The 21,567-nt window shown below is 36.5% G+C and overlaps 1 protein-coding gene and 1 long non-coding RNA gene across 2 annotated transcripts; one reads left to right on the top strand and one right to left on the bottom strand.

Annotated features, from left to right (window-relative positions):
* Positions 1–1,079: 1,079 nt before the first annotated feature.
* On the bottom strand, positions 1,080–4,132 carry LOC105971362 (subtilisin-like protease SBT1.7). The gene is made up of 2 exons (XM_012996209.2): positions 3,176–4,132; positions 1,080–2,941 (listed from the first exon to the last, which is right to left on the bottom strand). Exons 1-2 carry the CDS (start codon positions 3,927–3,929, stop codon positions 1,203–1,205), a joined length of 2,493 nt encoding a protein of 830 aa, XP_012851663.2. The 5' UTR covers positions 3,930–4,132; the 3' UTR covers positions 1,080–1,202.
* An 11,675-nt stretch (positions 4,133–15,807) lies between these two features.
* Positions 15,808–18,482, top strand: LOC105971291 (uncharacterized). The gene is made up of 4 exons (XR_001174032.2): positions 15,808–16,223; positions 16,546–16,635; positions 17,981–18,062; positions 18,381–18,482. It is a non-coding gene; the product is annotated as an uncharacterized LOC105971291 (long non-coding RNA).
* Positions 18,483–21,567: the final 3,085 nt, after the last annotated feature.

Below are 21,567 nucleotides of genomic sequence, written 5' to 3'. Positions count from 1 at the left end.
CTTCGTAATGCTTTGTCGGATTTTCTTTTGCTTACTGTAAGATATGGTGGTCATTTATATTTTGAGAAGAGCAAAAATTATGTTTTAGTCGAGCCTAAACATGACCTTCTGTACAAGAGTTTACAAGAAGTAATGGAAACAAACATATCTCCTTAAAGTAGGGAACATATTATCTGGAAATCAACAGTATATATGCTGATTTCCTATATTTTCAGACATTTCTCCTCGAGCTGGAGAATATGCATCTTTTGTTCCAACATGGAAATAATCCTTTGAATGTTTTAGTAACAAAACCCTCTTAAAGTACATCAGCATGTTGACCTTTTGTTCAGACGTTGTGTGCAAATTACTCCACTATCTCGTCTTTTTTGTAGAGTGTCTGCCTACACTTTTTTCTGTTTTTTTTTTTTGGAGAATACTTCCCACTGCATCTCCTTAGATCTTGTATTATTTTGATGCATAGTAACTCACATACTATTCTCAAAGTCGTCACCATAAATTCCACCTTCAAACTTGATATATTTTGCTTCATACTTCCTCAAGACTCAAGTCATGATATTACCTTCCAAGAAAGTGCATTTGCCCGGAGTAGGTCTGCTGCTGATAAGTGAACCTGCATAATTTGCGTCTGTGTAGATGATTTCAATAAATAATACAGAATATCTCTTGAATAGAATGCCATACAGGGAATTTCTCTTTAGACAACACAACATCCTGTTTGACGTAAACTTACTTACCACACTTGCAACATATGCAATGTTGGCCTGGTATGAAGACATATGAGCTTCCTACCAATCTCTGATATACCTCTTTGTTTACGTGTACATCTTCATTTGCCTTATCAAGCTTGTGATTCGAGTTAGTTGGCGTGGGTGCTGGTTTGCACTCTACAGGCTGACTGAAATTTTAATTAATTTTCCATACTATTTCGGTTGGAAATTATTGTCTTCATCCCAGTTTTTCGGATTTCGATTGATTCAGGAATATTATCCATCAAATTCTGTTACATAAAAAAATGTAAACGGAAGAAGATCACTAATTAATCAAGAAATGCAGGAAGAATGCCGACTCCTCACAGGTAGTAGTATAAAATGTCTTTCTTTAGGTTATTGATGTCAATTCTGATTCAAGTGGCAATACATTTATAGGGGTAGTATGTGCATTCAGTAGAGTTTAGGAGGATTACTCTACTACCGTATTTCTTATGTCCAACTAATTACAATTGGACTACCAACAACATGCTTTCCGTCCGACCATTCCAAATGAGCAAAGCTGGTTGTGCCTGAGGGCATTGAACTTGCAGTGAACGTCACAGTGTAACTCTTCTCCTCATTTGAACTGCCGAAGTCAAGCACTTCAGGCACAACCGCTATCTTGACTGCATCACTCTCTTGAGAGACTGAAGCCTTATAACTCGCTGGACTGCCCACATTCTTTAAAGTCCTCGTATGTTTGACCACAGTGGATGCATTAGTACTCCCACCGTTCGGACCTGAAGCTGTCTGAAAGGGGACAGCAAAAGACGGGTAGTTAAGGTTCGCCACGCTGTACTCCTTATCCGCCTTGCAGGTATAGTCTTGCTTTGTCAAAATCTTGATCATGCTCGAACTGTATTTTATTGCACATAGAAAGTCTACATAGTTGTCTACGCTTGCATCGTACACTAGACCGGGGTCTAGCGCAGAAACGGGGTCCACATGTCCAGCGCCATAACAGAACGGTGTAGATGGATTCCCAGTTGCGAGATCTTGAATCGTCTTCCCGTTCTTGTATCTACTGTAAGCTGTTGTCATCAGTGCTGATCTTATAGCCGCAGGGCTCCATTCTGGGTGGGCAGCCTTAACGAGGGCTGCTAGTCCACTGACATGTGGGCATGACATAGAAGTTCCAGATATTATGTTGAAGTCCACTCGCCGTGTGTCTTCAGGCAATCCTGTGGGACCCACGTTTCCCGTCCAAGCGGCGAGTATATTAACGCCTGGTGCTATTAAGTCCGGCTTGAGTATTTCCGGTGTGATTGTGTTCGGACCTCTCGAACTGAATGATGCCACAACAGGTGATGGTTGGACGCCTAACTGGGTCCCACCAGATGCAATCGTGGCCGTTGGATTAGGATCAGAAGAGACGTACTTCTTGATTTCGTCGCCCGCGGTTTGGCCCACAGCTGCCGAAGGTATAAAATGGGCATCGGCGACGAGCTCTTCTCCATAGGTGTATGTGTTCGAAAGAATTACCCCAACGCCACCTGCTTCTTTTACAACCAAACCCTTTTCTGCCCTCGGCGAAAGCCCTCTGTCACAGATGACAATTTTGCCCTTCACCTTTTCTGGGATTAAACTTCCCGTCAGGCAGAGGTTACCATTGGACGCGCTGCTGGCGTTGCGAGCATAGACGAGTGGGATTAAGGAGCCAGGTAAAGGCTTCCCATTATAAAGTGATGCACCGACGAATTTTTTCCCGTTTCCAAGACTAACGGTGGAAGGAAATTCACGATCCAACGTACCAGCTCCAACGGTCGTTATCCACGGTGCAACATTGGACAAGCTTTCAGGACTGGGCCCACTGTTTCCAGCCGAGCAAGAAACGAGGATGCCCTTTGCAGTTGCTGCAAATGCTCCGATTGCTACTGTGTCTCTGAAGTAATCGGAGAGGGACCCGCCCAGTGATAGAGAGAGAATGTCGACGCCATCTTCGATGGCTTTCTCCATTGCCGCTAGAATGTCGCTGCTTATGCAACCCCCACGCCAGCACACCTTGTATGCCGCCAGCCTGGCATGCCTGGCCATGCCGCGTGCCGTGCCCGCTGCGAAGCCGAAGAGGTTCGCTCCGACCACGGCCGATCCACCTGCAGTGGTGGACGTGTGTGTTCCGTGCCCGTCGTCGTCTCTTGGGGACTTTGATTCTACAGTCTCGTCTATCGGCCCGAATGCCGCTTCGTAGCCTTGAGAAGTAAAAAAAGAAAAAAAAAAAAAAAAGTTAAAGTAGATACTCCCTCTGTCCTACAATACATTTTTTTCGTCCCAGATTATTTGTAAGTTTGGAATTTCAATTTCGCACTTTATCAATCTGATTAGTTAATTGAGAAACGATTAGTGACAAGGGTATTTTAGTGATTTTTCTATGTTGGCTGCTATAATCTATGCATATTTATTGGACGGAGGGAGTAAAAAAATACCTTGGGAGAAAAACCTCGCCCCAATAAGTTTGCGGTTGCAGCTCGACGAATTGAATGTTTTGCTTAGTTCACACTCGCCTTTCCAGCCACTAGGGACTGGCTCAAGTCCCTTGTCATCGAAACTGCTCGATTCTGGCCAAACTCCCGTGTCTAGCACACCGATAATCACGTTGCTAGTTGTGGCGGACTCGGGTAAGAGTAATGCGTCACTGTTGAGAATTCCAAGGAATTCTGGTGATCTGGTGGTGTGGAGTTTGTATACTACGTCTTCTTGGATTAACAAAACTCCTGGTTTATCTTCGAGTGACTTTGCCTCTTCGGCAGTTAGTCGAACAGAGTAGCCATGGATGACGTTTTTGTAGGTGTAGATTATGTCAGCAGATTCCGACACTGATTTTAAGGAAGAGCTGTACCAGCTCGTGTGATCGTCTTCGAAACTTGCAGGTATGTTGGACTTGTCCATGTGAACTAGGTACGACTTCTTCTTGTGCTGGTGTTTCGTTTCTTCTGTGTCATCAGCTAATGTGTGGCAGAGAAACAAAAGTGCTGCTATAGAAAGAAGTTTGAGCTTCGACATTTTTTTTCTTTCTTTCGAATAATCGAAGAAAATTATGCGTTGTGAGTTTCTGCTGGATCTTAATTTGGCGTAGCCATGTTGATAATGTTTCTTTTTTCTTTTTTGTTGGTTGCTGCATATATAATAGGCTGATTGAAGGTCTTGGGAAAGGTACGTGGACCCCACCTTAAACTGCATGATGTTTATAGAATTCAATTATTTTCATAGATTGGAAAGAATCTTTTCTTGTATTATTGTTAGATGAAATGTTTGCTTTATTCGTGTTATGGTTATTTAATCTCGATATCGCGCACGTAACAATTTCTGCACGTTTCTGGTAAACCCGAATCAAATTATACTTGGGCGTATTATAAACCACGGCTAGGTTAATTATTTTAGCAGGCCAACTGGGATGATGTGACGGTTGCGAAATTACTAGATCTACTGATGCACAAAATATTCGTTCTTTTTGTGTGCGGTATTTTGGTAACGAGTATTTAGAAATGAATGGTTTTCGGTACTAATGGAGCCATCGAATTATTCATTCGAAACCGAACGGGACCATTTGTTGTAAATCGAATGTTCACAGGGAAATGAGTTTTTCCATTACTGGGATTCTGTTGGGAAAGCTTTTTGCTTCTTAACTCAGTACAATACAGAATATAGTAATTGCCCTTCGCTCCAAAATTTTCTACTTTCTCTCTCTATGATGATCAGATTCCATATGAGTGGGATTCTTGATATAATTGACAACTCTTTAGGTATTTTTTTTTTTTTTTTTTTTTTTTTTTTAATACAGTTTAAATTTTGCATATATATTTTATTGAGTAAACTGCAAAAACTACCCCTGTGTTATCTTAAACTAGCAAAAAACCCCCTGTGTTAATTAAACTAGCAAAAACCCCCCTATGAAATTTTTTAAGGAGCACACTCAACCCATAACCCATTTGAGTGTTGACCTGCTGTGTAAATACAGTAATACCCTTGGGGATTTTTTCAGTTATTAAATTATATTATTTTTTAGCTATTAAAAAATAGAAATGAGATTAATAGTTTCTAATTAATTTCTTAGTTTTTTTTTAATTTTGTTTTTTACTATGATATAATTTCTGCATATTTCAAATTATTTTAAATTTGCTTCTTGAATTGGCTGAAAAGACAATTAAATTATTATTCTTATTAAAAAAGACAACTAAATTATGTAAAAAAAAAATTAATTATACATTTCTTTATCTTGTAATTATTTTTAAATATCCATACTTAATTTGATTTCTAAATTTTTTAATAACATGTCAGTTTAAAATGTTTACCAGATTTTATTAGTATTTCAATTTCTAAACAATCAAAATAAAAAAAAAAAATTAAAAATAAGAAAAAATCAGAAAAAGAAACAAAAAATGAGAATGCTGGAATAACTTGGCCGCTCCATCTCCGACAACACCACCACCGTCTTCCCACTTGGAAATTGAATCCCAAAATACAATAAACCAAAAATTTTAATCTCCTTCTTTAACCAGATCCAGAAAAAGAAAAAAGAAAAAAGGGAAAGATTTGAGCTTCTGCAAAACTCAGCAACAACCCAAAAAAAATTCCACAAAAATCCGTCGAATATCAACGCAGATTCCTCCTAAAGTTATGTATGCAAAGAGATTTGACATGGGGCGGATAATTAAAGGCTCGAATGTCAGCTTGTAATCGGGGTTGTAGACTCGGCTCGAATTCGCGCCGCCGCCGCCGTAGAGGAGCTTCCAAATCATCGTGAAGAAGAAGATTAGTTGCTCCGAAGTCCTTACTGATTTTGATCCCCCAATCTCCAGAAGCTCCTCCGGTTGTCTGGCCACTTGTGCTCGAGTGTGTACTTCATGCGGCGGCGGTCACGGCGGTGCTCGGAGAGCAACAAGGCGAAGCAGCCCATGGTGGAGGATGTGTTGCGGTGGTGGGAGGCGGCTGGACGGGGTGTTAGGAAGATGGAATTAGGGCTTGTGTAGAATTTTTGAGAAATTCATTAAAATACATACTCATACATTTTTTGGGGCAATTTTGTCATTTCAGGTTGAAAAATTCATTACCACCTGCGAGTTGGGCGCGTGTGTCACACGGAAGTGCACTAGGGGGGTTTATGCCATTGACTAAATTTCACAGGGGGGTTTTTGCTAGTTTAATTAACACAGGGGTTTTTTTACCATTTCAAGATAACACAGGGGTACTTTTTGCAGTTTACTCATATTTTATTATATAGGAAACGAAAACTCTAATCTTATTACCTACAAAAGTAGGTGGGAGCTGATTCGAACCCTTGATCTCGCATCTATAGATAAATCAAATGATTTATTCTAGTAGTATTGTCGTTTTCTCATATGGGAGATGTAAGAAGTTCAAATACTTTTTGACTATGTAGATTGTAATGATATACTTTACGGTCTCGTTTTGTTATCAAGATAAAATTAGCCAAGATAAAATTAAATAATTTAATGAAATTCATTGTATTATTGAACCTCAGAAGATTCAATAAAAAACATGCCTACAAGGCAAGTAAGACATGATAACATAATATTTGCAGATCGATGCGACAAATTATGGGGATACCAAATATAAAATAAAATCCCACTATTTAGTTAATCATAGTTAATTTCTCCAAGTAAACGAGGTCTAAATGGATTATTAGTGGAACCACGAACACATTAAGGTATACAAGAATGGATCGACATCCTTTTTGTTGTATTAGTGAGAACCTCCTCTTTTCATAATTTAATTTAATATTTTATCAAATTAATTGTCTATATTACCTCTACATCTATTCAGGATAACCTAGTTTTTCATTATTCTCTGTTATCCTTTTTGCTTTCTTTCATAGCCTTCATCTTCTCTCTTCATTCTACCATCTTCCACATATCCGACCGCTGTCGTCATTTGCTCTTCAAATTTCCAGCTGCCGCCACTGCAACATTAGAATTGTACGAGAGATCTAGTTGTAGAAGACAACATCAAGAAATTAGATGTCACTCTCTACCTGTTAAACGGTTTCTCTACAAATGAATTATTTCTAACTGCAACTGAAAAAAATTACATTAATAATAACAAACCCCTATGTATTATGTTGTCTCAAGTTATTTAAAAGAACAATAAAAAGAAAAAAAAATCAAATTACTTCTACGAGTAAACCAACAAATGTGAAAGGCCTTGAAGTAAAATTATTGAAAATATAAATTGTAAAATCGATCAATTTAGGCGTAGTTGTTAATATTGCATTTCAATCCTCCATATTTTTTTTTGTCTGATTACAGTTGTTAGTTAGTTACGAAATGATGTAGCAAACCACGAAATACAACCACATTAGTAATTATTCAACCACTTAAACCATTAATAATGGACTAACCACTTGCCATCATTTAATTTCGGGATAATGATTTCTCATTTATTTGGAACCACCCAATTTGTTTTAATAATAAATAAAAAAAAACTTTTAGAAGATAAAAACTTAGGGTTAAATACAGTTTACGCCCCTAAAGTATACTCTATGTAACACTTACGCCCATGAAGTATCATTTGTAACACTTACCCCCCTCAAGAACAATTTAATTTGTATTTTAAATTCTAATAGCTCAAAAATTTCTCTGTTATTGAAAGGAATAACTAAAATAATAATTAAATTATACAACGAAAAATATCTGTTAAAAATGCTATATTTTAAAATTTAAAAATATTATCTTGCGTCAGGTACATATTTAATAAATAACATCTAATTGTTGTTGGACCAATTAATCATATATATTCATATCGTTAAATTTTAATAAATCAATACATAACTAATATTAATCTTAAGTATTTAAATTTATTTTAGTTCATTAATTTTTTAAAATATATTTTCATTCATTATTATACAATAAATATTACTTTTTAATTATTTTACAATAATTTAATTTTAGTTACTGTTTTCAATTTTATATGATCCAATAATTATTAGATTGTTATGTTTTAAATTTTAAAATATAAAATAATTGATGTTGAGGGACTAAATGTTACAAATAATACTGTAAGGGGGTAAGTATTACATAGGCTATACATCATGGCCGCAAAGTATATTTAACCCAAAAACTTATAAGTTGATTCTACATATAATTCTTGGTAGAAAGTGACTTATCGTGGTTGTCATTATCATGATTACGTAATGATTCTGATTGAAATTTCAATCAATCCCAAAGTTTCATACACCTCTCCATTTCTTTTCTTGGGTCCACAGTAGAGGTAGGTGCAAGCTGGAACGTAATTTTCAATTTTTGCTGATTTTGATTAAAAAAGTTCTGATTTTGAAATATTTTTTTTTGCGTTTGACTTTTGAAAATATGATTTTTGATATGCGATTTTCGAATTATTTTTGGATTCAAATTAGAATTGTATAAAAAATATTTTGAATTTCCGAATTTTGAAATTATTTCGAAAATTCTATTTTTTTCCGAAAAATAAACCTATAAATAATATGTATATTACAACTTATTTAATTTTATCTAGTACAAAAATATTTAATGTTTAATTGTAGTTTAATTTATGCATTGAAAGAGTGGTAGACGAAAATTGGATTGAAATTTTGACATATTAAATTGTTAGAAAATTTATCGAATATTATGCCATGGTTTGTCACGTGTCTACGAATTTTCGTCATACTATATTAGACTATTGGTGATAGCATGATAAGATATGACACTAGTGATTTTTTTCTTTTCGAAATATTACTTTTTTTTTTTTTTGAGTAATTTTCGAAATTTTACTTATTGTTGATATATTTTGGAAGAGCTAATGTGTTTGATCTATATGGAAAAGTTGTTTTAGTGTTTTGACATTATGATTTTGAGAATTTAGAATTATGTGGTATTTTTCCGAAAAGGTTAATTCATATCAGTTCCACTCGACTTTGACCCCTAGTTCAAAGCCTCGTAATATTATTTTTGGATGTTAAATATAATAATGTCTCATCAATACATTATTTAACCGGTAAACTTAAAACTCGTTCCTCATACATCAATTCATCTTTATTGAGTGAAAAAATGCTTGCAATTTCAATTCAAGGCCCGTCCTAACTGTAGACGAGAGAGACGGTCGCCTAGGTCAGACCCCCAATTTAGGGGCTTCCAAATATTATTTTTATACTTTTTATATATTAGTTATAGTATTAAATTGATTTTTAAAATTTACTAATAGTTCAACAATTTGAAATTGAATAGTGATAACTCTTCCACTCGTCACAACTCACTGCGATATTATTTGACATAGTTTATATATTCTAGTCATATATATCTAAAAGAAATCTCTAACTTCTAATAAAAAAATTCTAGTTCAGTTGTACTCGTAAGAGCGAATCAATGCACACAATGTATAACAGTGGCCCCCACTTTTAGTAAATTTAAAACTCGCCTATCGCCCCTAATTTCTCAGGAACGACACTGAATTTCATTATGTTCTTATGCGATTTTTTGCTTCTTCTTATTATTTATCAATTTAGGGGTTCAAGCATATTTATTACGATAATGATGATAGTAATAAGTAATAGTAATGTAATACATAAAGATAAAAATAATAATTTTAAACAATATATAAATAATAATGGAGGGGGGCGCATGGGCCATGTCATTTTACCACTTTGTAAAGGTTATCCTGGCAAATAGCTGGAACTCACCCCACCACCACCAACTATTGTTCACATATTTCCAATATTGCGCCAAACACCAAATTTGTCACTAATTTTGTGTGATGTACAATTGGTGTAATGTCATTAATTATTACTTATTTTATTTTGGACTTTATTGCATTATATTGGGATTTCAGTTACTAAAAATGTATTGATTCAAATTAGCACAACCGGGGTCGTAAACGAGCCGAGCCGACTCGAACTCGAGCCCAATTATAGTTGTTCGATAACTTGCGAGCTGGTTTTATTTTATTTTATATATATATATATATATATATATATATATATATATATATATATATATATATATATATATATATATATATATATATATATATATATATGTATGTATTATGCATAAGTCCCTAACGAAGCATCTTTATTATTCTAGGTTTATGGGCTATATCTCTTTCAGCAATAAACTCATCCATTTAGGGCTCGTTTGGTTACCTATATTGGATTAGATTGGATTACATGATGAGATTGGATTAATTTCCTACTGACTAATTAATTATTTAGTTAGTAGCATGTACGGTTTCTTAGATTAAAATTTCTATAAAATTTATTAAAATCAGTTATTACATATGAATTGTCTATAAAACCACTTAGTTTAGTTTACAATAATAAAATATAATTTTAAGAATAAAATTGTATTTTTTCCTTTTTAGTCACCCTCTATTAAATTAATAGCGGGGTTTTAAAAAAAAAAAAAAAAATATTTTTTTGCCGTCGGATTCCGGTGTTGACTTTTCAATATTTTTTCTATTCTGTTTTTTTCGCCGCCAGATTCCGACGTTGATCTTTTTTTTTTTTTTTTTTCCTTCTGGTCTGTTTTTTCCGCCCCCGGATCCCGACGTTGACCGCCGGTCTCCGCCGTTGACTTTTTTTTAGTGGTTTTTTTTTTCTTAATTTTTTTTACGTCCGCCGCTAAACATTGACCGTAATTATGCTGTCACTAACGGTAATGATACTGTCACTGACAGTAAATTAACATAATTATACTGTCACAGACAGTACATTAACGTAATTGTACTGCCGTTGACAGTAAATTAACGTATATATATATATATATATATATATATATATATATATATATATATATATATATATATATATATATATATATATATATATATATATATGTATATATATATATATATGTATATATATATATATATATGTATATATATATATATATATGTATATATATATATATGTATATATATATATATGTATATATATATATATATGTATATATATATATATATACATATATATATATATATATATATATATATATATATATATATATATATATATATATATATATATATATATATATATATATATATATATATATATATATATATATATATATATATATATATATATATATATATATATATTCTTTTTTTTTTTTGTTTGATTTGTTAACAAGTCAACGTAATTATATTACTGTCGTTGACAGTAAAATAACTGTAAACACAATAATATTATTGTCAACCACATCAATATTATTATTTTTTTGAATTTTTTTGTTTTGTTTGAGTTATTCACGGAGTAACGTAATAATATTACTGTCTATTATTGTAATATTACTGTAAACACAATAATATTAATGTGGTTGACGGTAATATTACTGTTGTTATAGTAATATTATAGTCAACCACGTCAATATTATTATTTTTTTGGGTTTTTTTTTTGTTTTGTTTGAGTTATTCTTGGAGTAACGTAATAATATTAATGTCTATTATTGCAATATTACTGTGGTTGACGGTGATATTACTGTTGTTATAATAATATTACTTTCACTCACAGTAATTGATGATGCTAATTACTTAGATCACCTGGGGTAGTGTAGAAAATGAACTGGGAGAGCAAAGCGGATCAGTAGCTTGACAACTTGATGATCCTGAGGTACCTGCGATCATAGAACACGTAAACTAGGCCGGGGGTTGATCCGGCGGAAACCCCTCCGACGCTCAAGTCAGACGTGTTGATAGAGGAAATAGTCCAGAGAATACAGTTAATAGTATTGCTCAGTTAATAGGACGTACCTTGAGGAATAAGTTCAAACCTTTATTTATAGCTTAGATGAGATTGTTGGGCCCAAACCTTATTTGAAGGTGATTGGGCCTCGGTGATAATAGTCTTAGATATTGGGCTCGTGGCCCAATAGGTAAAGAGATTGTAGGCCCATTGGGCTGGCCCAATTAGGCATATCATTAAGCCCCCCACTCTCGAGTCGATGTGGGGGCCATATTGGAATGGGTGATAGATCGTGTCGAGAGTAAAAATTGTAGTAGTCGATGGTGTGCGAAAATGCGTTAGAGCGTGTGTCGGAGGGGCGTGAATGCGCGTTGGCGCGTAACGCGACCAAGTTGTCGCTATGTAAGTTTTTTGAGTCGTCGGTGTTATCCCGCGACGATGTAGTAGCGAATTATCTCCTCGTAGGAGTTGTCTCGTCGCGAGGTAATATAGTTGATCGAGTTATCTCCTCGTGGGAGTTGTTTCGCGATAATGTGGTAGCACGGATCAAGTAATCTCCTCGTGGGAGTTGTCTCGTCGTGGGGTAATAGAGTTGATCGAGTTATCTCCTCATGGGAGTTGTCTCGTGATAATGTAGTAGCACGGTCCTAATATTCTCCTCATGGGAGTTGTTATTTATCGACATTGTCAATGTTTTGACGCGTTGCTTGTATGTGTTTACATATAGCCTTGTGCGTGATGTACTTGAGGAGGGGATCAGGCTCTCAAGAGTTTTTTTATGGGGATCGTGCCCCTTGTTAGACCTCGTGGGTCGTAAGTATGTTTGGACCGTGGCCATGTTTTAATGAAGGACCCATCGAAAACAAGTAGATAAATTTTGAGTAATCAAGCTGGCCAGGCTATATAGATTCTCATAATATCTCTAAGTGTTTCTAGGGTTGTAATCGTGCTAACTTGAGCTTGCGATTATGTAGTGCATTGCGAGCGAGTTGTCTCTTCAAGAGAGTTGTCTTGCAGCGAAGTTGTAGGAGCATTGGATGACGCGCGATTGAGGAGCGTGCGGATTGAGGTTGCTCTGAGCGAGTTGTCTCCTCGTGGGAGTTGTCTCGCAGCGAGTCTTATTATCGAGCGAGGTGGTTGTACGTGGGAGTTGCCTTGCAACGGATTTGTAGTATCGAGCGAGTTGGCTCCTCGTGGGAGTTGTCTCGCTGCGGGTTGTGGTACCGAGCGAGTTGGCTCCTCGTGGGAGTTGTCTCGCTACGGGTTCGTAGTACCGAGCGAGTTGGCTCCTCGTGGGAGTTGCCTCGCTGCGGGTCGTAGGATGGAGCGAGTGGCCTTCTCGTGGGAGTTATCTCGCTGTGGTTATGAGACCCGAGGGAGTTGGCTCCTCGTGGGAGTTATCTCACAACGGGTTATAAGACGGAGCGAGTGGTCTCCTCGTGGGAGTTATCTCGCTATGGTTATGAGACCCGAGGGAGTTGGCTCCTCGTGGGAGTTATCTCACAACGGGTTATAAGACGGAGCGAGTGGTCTCCTCGTAGGAGTTATCTCGCTATGGTTTCGTAGACCCGAGAGAGTTGGCTCCTCGTGGGAGTTGTCTCGCTGCGGGTTGTAGGACGGAGCGAGTTATCTCCTCGTGGGAGTTGTCTCGCTACGGGTTGTAGTTTCGAGCGAGTTGGCTCCTCGTGGGAGTTGTCTCGCTACGGGTTCGTAATACCGATGGAGTTGACTCCTCATGGGAGTTGTCTCGCAACGAATGTGTAGGGCCGAGCGAGTTTGCTCCTCGTGGGAGTTGTCTCGCGGCGGGTTTGTCTCGCAAGCCCCCCACTCTCGATTCGATGTGGGAGCCTAGTCGAAAAAGGTACCGGATCGTGTCGAGAGTAGATTGGTGCTATAGTGTACCGTTATTCGCTGGCGTGGTGTGGAGAAATAATAATTTTTATTTGTCCGAAAGAGAGCGTGCGCGATTTAGTGAGGCGCGCTGGAGAGCTCGCGCAATTTGGTGGAGCGTGTTGAAAGTCTCGTGCGATTTGGTGAAGCGAGGTGAAATCCGCGCGCAATTTGGTAGAGAATAGCGGGAGTTGTGCGCGCTCCAAAGTAGGAGGCAGCGCGCTGTGAGAACGCGCGCGCATGGGGTCGCGCGTCTGGCACGTGTTTGCCACGCGCGCGTGCTGTGTACGCGTGCCGCTTATTATTATTATTTTTTTTTTTTTACTTTTTTTTTTTTCTTAATCTTCTTCACTTTCTTTCTTCTTCTTTTTTCTTCTTCTCATTTTGGTTTTTTCTTCATCTTTTTTTTTTTTTTTTGGTACATCGGGAAGCGTGCCCGATGCGTGTCTCGGGAAGCGTGCCACGACATTGGGAATCGTGTCCGCGCGCTGCCTCGGGAATCGTGCCCTTTTTTCCTTGGGAAGCGTGTTGCGCGCTGCCTCGGGAATCGTGCCCGATTTTTTTTGCCTCGGGAAGCGTGCCGCGCCCTGCCTCGGGAAGCGTGCCCGCGCCCTGCCTCGGGAATCGTGCCCGTGGCTGCCTTGGAATCGTGCCCGATTTTTTTTTTTTACTTTTTTTCTCTTCTTCTTCTTCTGTTTTTTCATCTTCTTCTTTTTTCTTCTTCTTTCTTTCTTTTCTTTCTTCTCATCTTCTTCTTTTTTCTTCTTCTTTCTTTTTTTCTTTTTTCTCATCTTCTTCTTTTTTCTTCTTATTTTCTTATTTTCTTTTTTCTTTATCTTCTTCTTTTTTCTTCTTCTTGTTCTTGGGTTTCGCGTGCGCGATTTTACCCCTTTTTTTCTTCTTTTTTTTTTTTTTTTTTTTTTGGTGGTTGATGTTCACCCCTTGGGATGTTCTATTTTTTGAGTAGGGAGATTATACTCGTCTCTTGAGATGTGATGTGAACCCACTTGGGATTGAAAGGTAAGGGTGATGCCCAACCTTGGGATGGGTTAACCACCCACTGTAGGATGAGGCGCTCGAGACCTATGGTCTGAGGTGGATGCACACGGTTGTGTCGTTGCTTCAGTGACAACACGAGTTGAAATTTTCGTGGTCGTATGTTGAAGGTCCTTGTCGGTTATCTGAACCGTTAGAGGAGCAAGTAGAAGTTGATATTGTTGAAGTTTCGGCGATCATACGCTGAAGGTCCTCTTCGGTTATCTGAACAGTTCGAGGGGGGGCGGAAGTAGGCCCCCAGAGAGTCGATGACCCATGGCGAGCAAAATATTTTGGGGGCACTATAAACCCCCAGGGAGTCGATAACCCTTGGCGAACGAAATATTTTGGGGGCAGATGTAAGCCCCCAGGGAGTCGATAACCCTTGGCGAGCGAAATGTTTTGGGGGCACTGTATACCCCTAGGGAGTCGATAACCCTTGGCGAGCGAGATATTTTTGGGGCAGAGGTAAGTCCCCAGGGAGTCGATAACCCTTGGCGAGCGAAATTTTTTGGGGGCAGATGTAAGCCCCCAGGGAGTCGATAACCCTTGGCGAGCGAAATATTTTGGGGGCATATGTAAGCCCCCAGGGAGTCGATGGCGGTGGTGCCATGGGTGGCTCCACATGTGTAGCAGGTGTTGGTATCGCGTTGGGAGCATTTGCTCCCATCGTGGCGATATATTGGGACATGGCCTCTGTGGCAGCGCGAGTTGAAGCTTCTGCTATCATGCGTTGAAGCGCATCCTCGGTTATTTGAACCATTCGAGGAGCAGAGAGTGGTGGATCGGCGAGTGGTGGGTCCCGAGGGGGGATCATCTGAACCTCGCGAGGTGGATCTGCAGCACGTGGAGGAGCTGGCTCCGCGGCACGTGGAGGAAGTGGCTCCGCGGCACGTGGAGGAGGTGGCTCCGCGGCACGTGGAGGAGGTGGCATGCCAGATCCTCCACGGACTGGGAGGTTATTAGTTGTGTCATTTTCTCTCCGAGCTGACGCCTCAGGAGGATCTTGATTATCTGTGTCATTTTCTCTCCGAGCTGACGCCTCAGGAGGATCTTGATTAGCTGTGTCATTTTCTCTCCGAGCTGACGCCTCAGGAGGATCTTGATTAGCTGTGTTATTTTTTCTCCGAGCTGACGCCTCAGGAGGATCTTGATTAGCTGTGTCATTTTCTCTCCGAGTTGATGCCTCAGGAGGATCTTGATTAGCTGTGTCATTTTCTCTCCGAGCTGACGCCTCAGGAGGATCTTGATTAGCTGTGTTATTTTTTCTCCGAGCTGACGCCTCAGGAGGATCTTGATTAGCTGTGTCATTTTCTCTCCGAGCTGACGCCTCAGGAGGATCTTGATTAGCTGTGTTATTTTTTCTCCGAGCTGACTCCTCAGGAGGATCTTATTGGCTACGTGATCTGGTTTGCATCGTTCCCACAGACGGCGCCAAAATGATGATGCTAATTACTTAGATCACCTGGGGTACACTACAAGAAAAATAGGTTTTAATAGCACATAGTTATAGCGTTTTCCAAGCAAATGCTATATCTGTTTTTTATGCAATAGAAAAAAATAATTAAATTAAAAAGAAACGCTATGACTCACTAGTAATTATTTCGGGGATAAAACATATCGTCTTACTAAACCTTACTGGTCGAAGAAGTTTCTCACAAACGAACGCCCTCTCTCTCTCTCGCATCGTTTTACTCCCTTCTCTAACCCATATCTTCAGATTTCACGCTCGTTTTTTTCTCACAATGTTTACTCTCGTTCCAAGTTTATCTTCCGTTTATGCAAAAGCCCTAATCTGGTTTGCTTTTGATTGAATTGTTTGCCCAGATTTGGTGGAGGCAATTGGAAGTCCTCCGTATCCCTTTATCGAGTGTTAATTCATCTCTTGAATTCAGGTTTCATCTTTTTATTTACTGTAATATGATTGTTATATTTCTTTCTTTCTTTTCTATTAATATTTTTTAGGGGATTCCTCTTTCACGTTGTTGGTATTGGTCATAGCGCATCGGCTGCGAAATTGTATGAATTTGATATTGAGTTTGGTTTTATGGTTCAATAATTCCTATGTTACACACGGTCTACTGATCTAATTTTTTTGTGGGGAAAAGTCTTAATTGTATTTTCCCTTTATGTTTTTAGTCTGAAAGTTGAAAAGGCTATGTCACTGTAGTTCTATATGTGTGTGCGATTTTGTATAACTTTTTGTTATATTTGAAGACATGTGCTGCTGTTGACCGGGGGCTGCACCATCATCGCCAAATTGATGCTTTTCACAGCGGAACCACTGCCTTGACTATTGTTAGGCAGGTACTCAATTTCTTGCTTTCATTTATTTCCATTTTTTTTTTCAATTAAATATGTAATTATGTAAGTTTGGCGACATCACCTACCTATCTATGTTTTAGACACTAACGGTTCATTTGGTGTTTTTCTGATATATGAAAAAGAGCATATATCAATCATCATAATTACGGAGCATCTTCTCTCAAGCACAAAACATGTTATATGAATTACAGAGCCACTTGCACGGTTGCTTTTACTTGTAGTTTTATTCTAAATAGAGTTCAAGATTAGGAATTAAGGAGCCACTTGCACAGAATACAATCAAGAAAATGAAAATATCGGAGGATAGTCAGTCATGAATATATCCTCCAGTTGACTATCTTCCCGACAAGTCATATAAGTGGAGGTGGTTCTAATCATGCTAACAAGTAAGAAAAACTTCATTTTTAGTTGATGTTTGTTGGTGGGTGCTCTTATCTGTCTGCCATTTTTAAACAATTTATCCCATTGTAAATGTATCTATTAATATTAATCAATATAATTAAAATATGTCCTAATAAATTGATTAATTATTAATCAATTTTCTAGGGCCGCCTTAGTTGCTACTAGGACCATCCGATTGTTCTAATATGAGCAATTTTTGCGATTTTGTTGATGTTCTGTTAGGACAATAACAGGTTTGGTACTTTACAGTTCTCAAATCCACATGATAAAAACAATGCTGAAAATATGCATGTTAGCCAAAAATCTTGGAAGTATTCTTCAATTACAATGGCATAAGAGCGAATAATCGTACTAGCTACTATCTGAACAAGGTATAATTTTCATTGTGTATTCTAGTTCATTCTAGTTCAGAGTAACAATATAATTGTTTATCTTCTGATTGTTATCCTTGAAGAAAATTTTGTTTTTTCCCATGTTCTTGATGTCCAGGTTGTGATTTTATCATATTGTTGCTATATTTTCTCAAAATATTTGGGAACACCACATAGTAATCTCTCCACGCGTCAATTAATGACAGCCATTACAAGTGGTCAATTTTTCTAGTGTTAGTTTTTTAGCATTGTACATTAGATTGTTATTATTGTAGTTCTTATGGAAAAATGACATGGATCGTGACAATATGACGTGGTAGGGAAGTTCCCTAACTTTCATTTCTTTATAAATTTTCCGACAACAACTTGTTATGCTTCTTCGTATGTGTTATGCATCTTTTGATATTTATTCTTATTGAGTTGTGATTTCAACCTGCAGTTATTTACTTTTATTGAATTAACCCAGCGAGAAAACATAATTATTTTTCTGTCAATAAATAAAAAACATGTCTTCCTCTAACTTGTTTTATTTGTATGCACTGGTTCAGGTTCAGGCTGCTAAATAAAGATGGAGAAAGTATTTTGAATGGCGTGGAGTCATCGCAGGAGAATAAAATTGTTCATCAGATGCTCCTAGTAATATTTCTTTTATCTCTGATGATTCTATGTGTGTCTCTGATTCAGGTTTAAATTATGCATTAGAGTTGTCTCTTCAATTATGAATAGCTCAAAACTACGAGTGGTTTTGTTTGTTGTTAGTGAGTTTTTTGAATGCACTGTTGATACCTCAAGGGATGTAGAAATATTGACATTGTTGGGTTTCCAAGTATTTAAAAATTAAAGAATTAGAACTCTTAGATTGCATAATAGAAAAGAATAAAAACTTGGACTATTTTTTGATTGACATTTTGTTGTAATGTTTGGAACTGAGTTTTATAGTTTTTTTCTTGACAGGAAATATGGATACAAAAAACGAAGTATGCAACTCTCAACTGAAGAAGTGAAGCGACTGAAAGGGAAGCCAAATTCCATTTTTTAACATATATATATATATATATATATATATATATATATATATATATATATATATATATATATATATATATATATATATATATATATATAAATCATTCAAGTTTAAACCTCTTGTGACTTAGTGTATAGTATAGGATTAGTCAGCAAAAGATGTTAGACATGTTTTTTTTTATTGTGGTAGAATCTTATGGATCGTTCTTATTGAACTATGTATAATTTTGAGTATATAGAAATCGTCATTGTATTTTTGATATTGTGTTTATCTGGTTGGTGGAATAAATTACTATAATATTTTTAATTGAATTTGTGAGAAGAAACAAAAGTGTAAGCACAAAATAAAATAAATCAACTAATATTCTAAATCAACAAACAAACTGTGCAAATGAGCCTGATATAGCGTTTCTAAATTATTGTTACTAGTAAAATTATAGCGCCCACACAATAACGTTTTAGAAATGCCATCATTAGGTAAACGATAGCAACAAACAAACGCTTTAGAAAAATGGATAATAGCAACAGATAAACGCTATGAATTGATTTTATACAATAGCGTTTCAAAAACGCGATGAAAGAGTAGGGGTCTATTATAGCTCGGGCAGACATAGCGTTTGTAAAAACGCTACCATAGCCTATAATAGCATTTTTCGAACGCTATCAATGACGTTTTATGGTGTAGTGGTAGTGTAGAAAATGAACTGGGAGAGCAAAGCGGATCAGTAGCTTGACAACTTGATGATCCTGAGGTACCTGCGATCATAGAACACGTAAACTAGGCCGGGGTTGATCCGGCGGAAACCCCTCCGACGCTCAAGTCAGACGTGCTGATAGAGGAAATAGTCCAGAGAATACAGTTAATAGTATTGCTCAGTTAATAGGACGTACCTTGAGGAATAAATTCAAACCTTTATTTATAGCTTAGATGAGATTGTTGGACCCAAACCTTATTTGAAGGTGATTGGGCCTCGGTGATAATAGTCTTAGATATTGGGCTCGTGGCCCAATAGGTAAAGAGATTGTAGGCCCATTGGGCTGGCCCAATTAGGCATATCAGTAATATTAATTCTTTTGGCTTTTTATTATGTTTACATTTGTTGAATGATCAACATATTAATATTACTCTATTACACAATAATAATGAGTTTTGTTGTGTTAATATTACTGTGATAGAGATTAATATAACAATATTACTGTGTTAAACTGTAGTATAGTTAATTTTACTGTGTTTAACAGTAATATAGTTTATATTACTGTCAATCACAACAATATTGCTGTTTAAACGGGAAAAAAAAGATATTACAGAAAGAAAAAGAAAAAAAAATCGAAAAAGTGAACGTCGGAAACCGGTGGCGGAAAAATCAGGAAGAAAAAAAAAGTCAACGCCGGAGACCGGCAGGAAAATTAGGAAGAAAAAAAAAAGCCAACGTCGGAGATCGGCAGGAAAATCAGGAAAAAGGAAAAAGAAAAAAAAGTCAACGTCGTTGACCGGCGGTCAACGGCTGTGACGGACGAAATTGTCCATAAAAATGTGTTTTGGGTCAAAAATAAATAATTTGTGAAATTTGGGGTCAAATTGAGGTTAGATTAAATTAAAGGATGAAATTAGAGCATATTAAAATATAATGAGCTATTTTAGTCTTTTACAAACCTTTGCGTCATGTGTTGACTTTTTTGTAAAAGAGTTTATTGTCTGAATCTTTTTTTATGAATAAGTACCCATTGATGGAGTTATTTGTAAAGCGCCCATATTATTACTAAAAAAAGATAGAATTATTTTTTAGTTATTGAATAACTAAATAGTAAATAGTCTATAATAATAAATACTTCTAGTAATTAAATTTTAAATAGAAACAAATCTATATTACTTAAATAATGCATAATAATATAAAATATAATAATAATAATATAAAATAACATAAAAATTTTAAAAAAATATATAAATAAAGTTCATTATTTATTTTATAACGTTTTTCATTAGACTATAAATAATTTTTGATAAAAAAATTAATAATTAAAAAAAAAACCAAAATGAGCTCAAGCTCGAGCCTACCAAAATGGCCGAGCTCGGCTCGACTCGTGCACACTCCTAGCACCACATACTAGCTATTCAAATCTAAAATAAAATAATTATAAAAAAATTATTACACTATTGTTAAGTATTTAGTATTTACTAAACAATTAAAAAAAAAGTTCATAAATATTTATTAAATAAAAAAACTTGATGTGACTGGCCATACCGGGTCTAAGCGGGCATAAAGTTGCTGCAAATCAAACACAATCACCCAAAATAAGTGAATAATCGAAATATATGAATCAAAGTGAAAAAACGCTGTTTGTATCTATCTTGTAGATAATTAGGGATTGGGTGAGTTTGTGATTTTGGGTGAGTTGAGAGGATTTTGAGAAAAAGAGAGAGGGAAGAATTGAGTGAGGTTTAGAATAGAAATTTAAAAATAAATTGAACGATATCAGTAAAATTACAACGATATTTAAAATTTTAAATTATTTATATGTTTGTATATCATCTCTAATTAATAAAGATATGCAATCTGAAGTTGTCAATTTTAATGAGTGACAAGAGAATCCGCAACCATTCATGCGCTCGCCTAATAGTCCATATATATTGTATGAGAGATGTAAACTATATTAGGCTAACAATGTGTCAAGAGTTGAAATCAAGAAAGTATTGACAAAGAGGTTTGAACTCGGGTTAAATAACACCGTGCTCTCTTACTCCACACACTAAACCACCCTATTATGGGGATCTGAAGTTGTCTACTTGTTCTACTACTTGAGGATATCATGATTTAGTGCGAATTTTTATTTCAATATACATTTTGACATTTTGATACTCTTTGATACTTTGAACAATACTTTTAGGTATTTGGATTTATATTCTCCGTGTAAAAAAATATTCAATTTATTGATTTGTACATTTATATTAGGGCTGGGACTGGGTTGGGTCGGTCGATTACTGACCTAAAAATCAACTCATCCGACAAACCGATTTCGCCCAAATTTGAAATTAACCATTGCCGACCCAAATATTTGGTTCTGAAATGAGTCGTTTAAGGGATATACTCGCCACCTAGTTCACATAAAAAAAATC

This window comes from Erythranthe guttata, chromosome 3 (genome assembly GCF_056151865.1).
Source record: "Erythranthe guttata isolate IM_541 chromosome 3, IM_541, whole genome shotgun sequence".
Taxonomy (NCBI): Eukaryota; Viridiplantae; Streptophyta; class Magnoliopsida; order Lamiales; family Phrymaceae; genus Erythranthe; species Erythranthe guttata.
This window is presented reverse-complemented; position numbering and strand designations above follow the sequence as displayed.